At 41.1% G+C, this 10,173-nt stretch overlaps 1 protein-coding gene across 1 annotated transcript in view; it reads left to right on the top strand.

The window, feature by feature from the left end:
* Positions 1-5,165, top strand: part of NUS1 (nuclear undecaprenyl pyrophosphate synthase 1 homolog (S. cerevisiae)) — a 13,986-nt gene extending 8,821 nt beyond the window's left edge. Inside the window, exons 4-6 of the mRNA XM_009883312.1 lie at positions 1,278-1,294; positions 4,109-4,208; positions 4,933-5,165. Of these exons, the coding sequence (XP_009881614.1) occupies positions 1,278-1,294; positions 4,109-4,208; positions 4,933-5,023 (208 nt within the window). The 3' untranslated portion in view covers positions 5,024-5,165. The remainder of the gene's footprint in view (positions 1-1,277; positions 1,295-4,108; positions 4,209-4,932) is intronic.
* The last annotated feature ends 5,008 nt before the right edge of the window (positions 5,166-10,173 follow it).

The raw sequence follows: 10,173 nt of genomic DNA, 5'->3' as shown, positions 1-10,173 counted from the left end.
CGATTCATAATGGATTTGGTTTCTTGTATATTTCTTGCTTAGAATGTGTGCATCTTGTTGCTTAGTCTGTCAGGGTAAGTTATGATTATTGATTTTGGGCTTCTGCTAAAAATTTCTTACAGGTTTACTCCCTTTTGAGCTTTTTCTTTAAGCAGAAAAAGGAAACCTTAAGCTAAAATGGAGAGTCTCAGCTGTTCAGAGTTTGCAACCTCTGTGGGATGTTCTGCAGTGAGCTTTCTGAAAAAAATACTGCTGGGATCCCCTGGAAGTAGACTATTATAAGTTAACTTCTTGAAAGATAGCATGCTGCAAACCTGGGTATGGGCAGAGAGTGTTTCCTGGACCTAGTTACAGCAATTAAAACTGTTACTGCTGCCTAACTACCACTCTGAGTGCAAATGGTGGAGCACTTGCTGATCTTTTGCTGCTGTATAACCCACACTAGTTTAGTTATCTTCATTACTAATTTATGCAGATTACTGACTCTGCACTGAGGTGTATGGCTACATGCTATAGCTGTGGAAAGGGCAAGGCTGCCCTAGTCTCACATCTGGGAGAAGTACTTTAGAACAAGCCTCCACTTCCCCGGTGGTGCTATGGAGCTCTAATAGTTGCTCAGCTTTCCTAGGTGATCCATGCATGTTAATTGCAGCTGTAATTAGCTTGGCAGGGTTCAGGCTTCAGATTGTATACTTCAGCTTAGATGTCTGCAGACACATTATTGTGGCTCCCAGTAATTGGACCTTAGAGAGTGATGATTTTTTTCAAATGGGTGGTTGGCTGAATTGCTCTGAAGACTAACTACTGTGGCTGTTGGACACTTTAATCTTAATTTCAAACTGAATTCTATCCCTGCTGTCAGCATGCTGCATAATAGCTACTCACTGTAATGGAATTATTAAATGTATTTAGTAAGGCACCTGAAGAAGTAACTTAAACATCTGTCCTGCTATACCCCAAAGGCAGTTTAAGGAAATGACTAATTGCCTCTTTAAAACTAATTTTGCGAAGAACTGGTCACAGTTGATATCCATGTATGTATTTTGGCCAGTGATGTTTAACAGGAGCTTTTCAAACATTTGTTCGTGATCTTCTGTCTGTGCATTTAAGTGTCTGGATATGTTGAAAGTATTAGGTCCAGTCTTAAATGGAGCAGAGGTATTCATCAAGTGATGCATGCTAGCTGAGCACAGAAGGAGAAATCTCCTAGACTTTTAATCTGTCAAAACTGTAAACTTTGAAGACAGGCTGCTTAATCTATATGGCTAATAACTAAGGATAGTATCTTTGACTAGTCCTGCTTATTAATTTCCTTGGTTTAAATGTTGAGGACAGTTGGAGGTGAAGAACTATTCTTTCATGACTTATTTAGCAGCAGTTTATGAAACTAATCATTTTAGTTGTACGCGAATTTAGTTTCTGTGCACCCTTAATGGCAAGGTATTGAATGTAAACATCTGTGAGTTACTGATCTAAGTTGAGAGTGAGTTCTGAAAAGCAGTACTTGAGTAGCTGTATTTTTAGGGTTTGTGTTCATGACAATGTCTGTAAGTTTCTGGTTTTTCACATTTTGATTTAAATAACTGATAATGTAGTTTTTTTAATTTTCTGTTCATATTTGGGATGCAATTACTGAAGTTTAGTCCTAAAATGGTATGGCTCTAGCCTGTCATGTGGCTTTTCTGATTCTTAATCCAGTCATGCTCTAATTCTTACAGCTTGAGTTTTCTTCAGTGTAAGAGTACTTGCTTCTGAGCAATGCCGCAGGTAACCAGCTAGTTTTCAGCAAAGTAGGGAGCACCTGCATTATAATATTGTCTCTACTTGCCGCATGCCTTCCCAGTAAAGAACATGACTATCAGTTAAGGCTGTTCAAGTTGCCCTATAAAACCCATGTGGAGAAGAGAAGGGTAGTGCTGTCAGCTCTGCTTCATGTTCACCTCACAGAACTCCTGACCTAGAAGGGATGTTGCCAGATTCCTCTTGCCACTTGAGTGTCCAAGTCTTTTGGCCTTTTTTTTCCTTCAGAGTCTGCTCCCAAATCCTTCTATCTTGTGTACACTAAACTTGAACAGTGCTGTAACTCTAGCAGCTCTGAGGGAGCTTCCATATGTAAAGTATCTGTAGTGTTGATTTGTTTAGGTAGAGAAATGGATGCAGAGTGGCAAGCACAGTACTGTGTTTTGAATAGGCTGTTCTGACAGTAATACTACAGTCTACATTTTCATTTTCCTTCAGATAGGAACCAGAAGGAAATATTAGCATTAACTGGGCGCTCTGAAGGTCTTTTCCTGTTTGAAAAGCCATTGCAGTGTTGAAGATCCTGCTGCTGAACTGGCCAGCTGAGGAGTACTCAGCTACTGAATCAGCTGATGAGTAAAGCTGTCTACTTCCTCTAGAGTCCCCACTTCTAAGTATTTACTGCTTCCCTGCAAAGCCCTTTCATACTAACATGCTAGCTTCTGAACACATAAGTGGCTTTTGCTTTATAATTTTTTCTTAACTTTGAGATGAGATTTGGATTGTGACACAAGGCGCTCATACCTAAATACTTCATCCTTCCTTACAAATGCACATGCTTGGGAAAATAGCTGCTTTACCTCTGGTAAAGGGATTACTGTTGGGATGATTCAGTGGGGAGGGAGGATGTGAACTTTTTTGAAATCTCCAGCTTCAGTTTCAAAACCTGGGTGGAGCAAAATCTGCTAGGACTTCAGTTTCCTGTTCTGTTATTCCCAAAGTTAAGTTCCTCTACAACTAAACTTAAACTTGTAAAAGGCTCTTGACTGGTTTGTTGTTTGTTTTTTGTTTGTTTGTTTGTTTTAAACAAGTGAGAAAAGAATTGAGAAATAACATCTGAAGTTCAGAGCAAATAGGCAATATTAAACTTTATCTGCTAAAGGTAGGCATTATGCAATATAAGCACTCTTGCAGTTAACTTGTAGAATTAGTGGATAATGGAAGGAGTAACAAGAAATAGCATGCAATAATCATAACTAATTGCAGCATTATAACAAAAGAGAGTTATGACTGCTGGAATGCTTTTCAGATGAGCTAGGTAGGTGCATGAAGAACAGCTTACCTTCTTGAGTCCCCCTTGGTACTATACTGGTTTTCATGTGTTGCCCTAATCAACTTCCTAGAATTAGCAGGGAAAGTTGGACTAAGACTGTTCATTCTTGTTGCCTGTCTTGTCAGTTTTAGCCTGGAGTAGCTCAGGCATGGCAGAAGTATATGGAAGGGAGACAGTGTTTAGTCACCGATTGCCTTCAACCTCAGAAGATCAGTAGGATGCTCTCACTAGTGGAATGACAGTGATGGATTTTAAAGTATGGGTAGTAAGAGTGTGGGTACCTAGTGAAGTCCTTCAGTGTTATCTAGCCCTGCCCTGGCATGGCTCATCTGTCCGCTTAGTAACAGGAAAAAAATATTTCCCTGTTCTTCATTACTCATCTAACCAGAAAGATGTCACCTGCAACAGTCTGATAGTAAAAGTTGTTTTTAAAATTCTGTCTAGCTCCATGCTGAGAAACGGACAATTCATCTGACAGGGTATTTTTTTACAACTTGTTTTCTTGATGGTCTGTGATAGCAATTTGTTCTTTTTCAGTGCAACTTCCTTAAGTGTGGTTTTTTTTGTGTTAATAGTCCTTTTACTCTACTTGACTTCAACTCCACATAGTTGAGTTAGGACTGTAGTAGGTACAGCATGTCACGGTACAGCATGTTCTATGCTACTGAAATCAAGTTTGCCAAGACAAAACTAGAACAAGTCAGTTTAAACAGCAGTATTAAGGTTTGCTGTTACTCAAAACAACGTAACTGTTCCTAATAGTACCTTACCAAGCCTTTGAAAACTATCTAACATAAAAGTAACAGTCCAGCTAGGCCTGCAGTGGCTGCCTCAGCTTTTGCTCAGTTGGTCCTGTTCAGGTGGTGCAAGACCAGCCTGTCGTCTTGGGCTTTTAATTGTTACCTTGTCCTCAGGAGCTTCACTTCATTAAAAATGCATTTGATGAAAAAGCAGATGCCTTAGGGTTTAGAATTAAAATGAATCTTCTGGTGAATTTGGGGAAAAAAAACAAACTAATTTAACATGTTCTTACAGGTACAAATGGATTTCCTGATCCTGATTTAGTCTTGAAGTTTGGTCCTGTGGACAGCACATTAGGATTCCTTCCATGGCACATCAGACTGACAGAGATCATGTGAGTTACCTATGAATACTGTGAAACAGGTTGGAATGATATCTAGCTAAACAAGTCCTTATGTGACTTACCTTATGGAAATAGCCATCAGAGGAGACCTGCCTAAACAAAAGTGGCTGGAAATTGATTTGAGGATATTTAAAAATTCTTGAATGAAACCTGTCAAACATTCATTGTTGCTCCTTCAACCACGATAAGGCAACAGCAGGCTTTACTCCTCAGGTTTAAGGAACAACTTCTGTCACTACCTAGTCTCAGCAGTCCAGTATTAGTTCTGTTGGTGTTCTTTATGTGGATTTTGAGTGGCTTGTAGGTTTCTAAGGGTAACTAAGGATGTAGGGGAAATAGGATAATGTAAGATGATCATGCCTCTGGATTACTTTCCAATTTTGGCAATAACTGAACTGACTAGAGTTGCTTTATTTCTTAAATCTGAGAGCAGTCGTGGGGCACCTAAATGTCTGGACAGACCTGTGCTGCCCCAGCTTTCTCACTAATTTGAAGTGCCCTAGATGCTTTAATGGGTCGGCTTTGATTTAGAGGGTGACAAGATATCAACAGCTAGTTTAGTTAACAGAGTTGAGTGACAGTAACAGTGTTGAGAACAACTTCACAAGGTTACTCAGATAGTATCTTGCTTTAATTAGTGATATTCCTGACTGGCCGTACAAATCATGTGGTGTTTATAGAAGCTTATTTTAACTTTTCTAACTTGCTTTCTTAGTTCTTTGCCTTCCCACCTGAACATCAGCTATGAAGACTTTTTCTCTGCCCTCCATCACTATGCAGCCTGTGAGCAGCGCTGGGGAAAGTGACTTCTGGCTGAGCACATGGAGTCAGACTTTCTGTGAGAAGGAATTGATGTCTGTTTACAAGCACCTGTGACCCATATGTCTGGTTCATAGTCCTTTCTTAATTTATCAACAAATTCAATAAAGTGTCTTACCTTTCTAGAGAGTCTGTGTGAATGCGTGAGAATCTATGGGGAGGGGGAAATTCACAGATTACCTTTATGAAATAGACAGTTATTACAAGCAAAGCTGAATTATCCTTACTTTTGTGTTCATGTGACCAAAAGAACATGCAAGAATTAAGTCTTGTGAAGTCTACAGGACAACATGAATAGGAGTTCCATGCCGTGAAAGTTCTTAAATCTAAGGAAGAACTCTCATGTCAGCTTGCTTCATTTTAATTCTTTGTGGTCAGGCATTTCAGAGGTAATCACCTGGCTTATCTTCAGTTCTGTTGTTAACTATGAGAACAGAGACTGCTACTTGGCTGTGATGACTAAGCCAGCAGTAGGTATGAAGCTACAAATACTGAGAAGATTCTGTAAAAAAGAATGGGAGCTTCTACGGTAAGTGGATTAGGCAGTCTGTGTAGCACTATTCATTCTCTCTTTTTTTTTTTTTTAAGAGGTAACATCAAAATATTCCTAGAGCCCTGAGTGAAACTTCTCTTAGCATCAGGTCAGTTTTCTGTAGGGAATAAGCATAAACAGTACTATGTATTATTTGTGTATCTATCCCCATAAAATTCTCACTTAAGGTGACAAGCTGGCTAAGGCTCTGGCATCACTTGCTGAAAAATCTCAAAATGCACTAGGTCGACTTCCATGGTTGCTTGTACTGGTGTACCCAGCAGGGGAGTGTGCTTCAGCCTTTTGCTAGGTTGGTTCTGAATTGCCCATTAGAAGTTTGAATGGGAGTCCGAAGCAGAAAAGAAAGAAGATGAAGTGATACTACAATATCTCAAAACTGAGATAACTAAGTAGATGTATTAGCTAATTGGTCTTCATTGTGGAATGCTGGGTTACATTCCTATTGTTGGAAGTAATTTGAAATTGAAAGTCTTTATAGCAGCATTTGGACAAAGCAATATCTTTTGAGCTGTATTACTGGAGACAAACATTAATACTGCAGCCTTCTGCCCTGCAGGCTGTAGAGCTGTTGGATGCTTCATTCTGGAAGTGGTGGGGTTTTTTTCCCTCCCCCTATTCAAAATGAGTCTGGCTTTATCTCCTTCAGGATAGGCATGTCACTAGCAGGGAAAACAACTACTTTTAAAAAGGAATTGCCAGATTTTAAATGAATGTCTGCTTCTGTGTGAAACAGTGTGTTGTAACTGTTGCAGCTTGGTGTAATGTTATGAAGCGGATTGCAGAAACTCTTAGCTGCAGTTTTTTGTCATACCGAGAGCAGATTGCAGTTATGGGAGAATGCTGTGGTCAACTTTATCTCATAAAGTTTGAGACATCCTTCATAAAGGGATGTTTAATCAATTGACTAATGGTTTTGACATCAAATAACATTCTTTGAGCTGGAATACTCAGAGTACAGTTGGCTGCCTGTTGCAGACTGGTCTCTGATGTTTGCCAGTTACTGTATTGCAGAGATGAATAGTGGTGCAGTGTTCCCTGGGTTCTGTCATTGCCATAGGAAAGTTTTCTCCCTGAATGTTAAACTTAACTTTTTTGTGGGGAGCGGATAGCCTGTTGGAGGCTATCTTGAGTATTGAAGTTTATCAGTAATACGAATTTTGTTTCATTAAAGTGTAAGGTTGTGTTTAACTTAGCATATGTAAGTGTTACTGTGTCACGGAAGCAGTTCTGGTGCTGGTAGTAAAGAGAAAAATTGGGAAAAGCTTAGTTTAGTCCTCAAAAGTAATTTATTTTTTATATTTGTATCAGCCTGCCAAAGAATACTTCTAATACCTGAGCTCCCCTTGGTCCTCAAACTTCTGCATATCTCAACTATGAAGACTTGTTTTATATTGGAGGCAGATCTCAAGGTCTATAGAGGGATGCTTAATGAAACTAAAATGATTAGTTCAGCTGCATTTGATTCAACTTAATCAAATCTCTCCTGATGGCTAGTTTAATTGTGAATTAAGTGTTCCTCTTGGAATTAATGTAGTTGAACTAATCCATGTTATCACTTAGTTGGGATTATTTTACTGTCCCTGTGTGGACAATCTTCAGTGAGCTGTGCCAAATGCACTGTGCATATCTGCGACTTGATCTCTGAATGTATGTCATTGCAGTTAGCGCCTCTCCCCGGCTTGTTCTCTGTGAAGGTCTGTGGTGTAGCTGTGACATGCTGTACGGCTGTAGTCTCTGGGTACCTGTACATAACGTGTAAAACAAGTTTTTATGATTAGGGAATCAATTTATTGAACTTTATTATTGAAAGTTAAATCTGAATCTGTAAAACAAGAAATCAATAAAAGACTATAATCTTTCTACAGGCTATGGTGATACATGAATACTTTTGCAGGTTTGACTGGGGAGACATCGCCTTATTCATATTGCTACATCCCTCTGGGAAAATAAGAGAACTTCAAGTGGCATGCTTTTTTGCGCTCTTCATAAATTGCTTTCTGTAGTATAAGAACTGGACTTTTTTTTTTTTTAATCTCCCACTTTCAACTTAGAAAAGCTTTCATAAGAGCTTCTAGTAAAGCGTTTACCGTAAAAGTACTTCTTTGATAGTCCTGGGAACTTGCTAAACTTGTTCCTCGCTACTAAAAAGCTTCCTTCCTCTCCCTTCTGCTGAGTCAGGCCTGAGCCGTGGGCTGGGACTCCTGCCAGCGCTCTCCTCTGGAGGTGGGTGAAGTGAGGGTGTGGTGGGGAAGAAACCTCCACACTCTGGGCAATGCCAGTGTGCTGAGCGTGGCCTCTTTTGAAGGAGGAAGCTAGTGTTCCAGCAAGTTTTGAAAAAGTGCTGGAGGTCATGGTGGGTAAAAAGCTGATCATGAGCCGGCCTACAACAAAGGCCAGTGGTCTCCCAGGTTGCGCTGGGAAGAGTGTTGCTGGCAGGTCAAGGGAGGTGACCCCTTCTTCTCAGATCTGGTGAGACATCCGGAGTGCTGTTTTGCAGTTCTGGGCTTCCTTGGTACAAGGGAGACTCAGGCTTAGTGGAGCATGTCCAGCAGAAGGCTGTGATGATGATTAAGGAGTGGAGCAGCTGTTGTATGAGGAGAGGCGGAGAGAGCTGGGACTGCTCAGCCTGGAGAAGGCTCAGGAGGGACCTTACCGATGTTTATAAATTATATGATGAATGGGGAGTAAAAACAGTTGGACTCTTCTCAGTGAGACTTAGGGATGGGCCAAGAGGCAATGGGCACAAATTGAAATACAGAAGAATCCAGTTAGACATCAAAAAAACTTTTCCTGTGGGGGTGGCCAGATAGTGGAGCAGGTTGCCCAGAGAGGTTGTGGAGGCTCCTTCAAAACCTGATGACACATGGGGATGTGTGGGATTGGTATTGGACTAGGTTATCTCCAGAGGAGCCTTCCAACCTCAGCTGTGCTGTGAAACAGAAAACTCAAGAGACGGACATGTTATTTAACAGAGAAAAGGGTTTGTGGCAAATAGTCTGCTGTGGCTGGAGTTCAGCGTATGGCACTTCTGTGCTGGCTGTAACCACACACACTTTAATCTAGAGGAAAGTGATGGGTGGTGGAGCAATATTGTGCCTGGTTGGCACTCTCCGCTCACAGCAGGTTTTTTTGGCACAGACAGAGGTGAGTTTTCGGTAAGCGTGCAAATTAACACCTGGGTCTCAAAAGCCCACCTGCTGACAGAAAAACTGTATTCTTTGCTCAGTTATTTTGCAACAGGAATTCTTGTGTTATCTGTTATCACAGCTTTTTTCATCCTTCCTTACTCAGTTCTGCTGGCACTTTGTTTCCTTAGAGATGCAAGCTCCTGGTAAGAAAACGTTCTTGAAGGTAACTCTTTGGTATACCCTAGATGATACCAGAAGTTTGTTACCATGCAACTCAGCAGACTGAACACAGAGGAACTTGTATGGCTTTTCACCAAATGGGCTTACACCTACCTTCACGCTTGCCAGTGTTAAGCGGCTTCTTGAAAAGCCATTTGGGTGTCTCAGGTGCATTTTGAATTATTACTTGCACAGATACAACCTGCCTGTAAAGGTTAACAATTGTTTCCAAGCTGGAGCTGGTTCTAGAGCAGTGCTAGTATGGTGCTGCTGGGCTCTTGTGCCTCAGCTGTTTTTGAATAGAGTCAGCGAAGGTACCTCACTGCAGTTAATTTGTAATTTCAATGACAAAGAATATTAGAGCTGGCTGTGTGGTGGAAAATTCATCTTAACTTGCCCCGATGTAAGTGAGAGCCCCCATTCGCAGTAACTGCTACTCTCTTAACAAATGAGCCAAGTTTCTACATCTTTCCTCTTCTTTTTCCCCTTCTAGTGGTGCACAGTAGTTGATGTGTAGTAAAGGAACTGGATGAGATTCTGAAATAGTTGCTGTGCAGCAGGGAATTTGGGGACAGGGTCAATAATACAGCTGTTACAGGAAATAGACCTACAAAGCAGTTCTTGAAATGATAGTGATTTTTAGGACTTCTTGTTATGAACATGCATTGAGCAACTGTACAGCATGGCATGCTGCATTGAGTGAAGGCTGATGAGCAAGTGGAATGTAAAGGAAAGGTCATTCTTTTCAGAAGAAAGTATATTCCTACACACTTATATCTCTAAGTGCTTTCTGAAGTACTTCACAAAAATTACAAGAAAAAATAACCTGCTGGTTGGATTTCCTGTGTGTCTCATGAATTCATGCGTGTGGAATCATAGCTGCCCTGAATTGTCCCAAGTGTTGTACAAAATAAGCAGTTTTTAAAGCATAGATTAAGCATTTTTTTGTCTTTACAGTTGAATAAATGTTGCACTATTAACCGTGTTTATTCATTGGCACTGAAAGGTGGGTATACCTGTAAATACTGAAGGGTACGTGCAGATACTTTTAGCCTCCGTCTGCTGATCCCGATGCACCCAGCTGCCTTGCAGGTTGGCTTTGCCCCGCGTTGCCAGCCGGGACTGTGCCGCCCAGCCAGCGCCGTTGGCAGGAGGAGCGCTAGGGACACGGCGACAGGCGCTCTGCTTCCATGTGCTGGCTTTCCCCCCGCCGGCCTCCCCCGGGGGGGCGGGCCCC

This window comes from Charadrius vociferus, unplaced genomic scaffold (genome assembly GCF_000708025.1).
Source record: "Charadrius vociferus isolate BGI_N301 unplaced genomic scaffold, ASM70802v2 scaffold230, whole genome shotgun sequence".
NCBI lineage: Eukaryota > Metazoa > Chordata > Aves > Charadriiformes > Charadriidae > Charadrius > Charadrius vociferus.
Note: the sequence above shows the minus strand (reverse complement) of the source record. Positions and strands in the feature narration are given on the sequence as shown.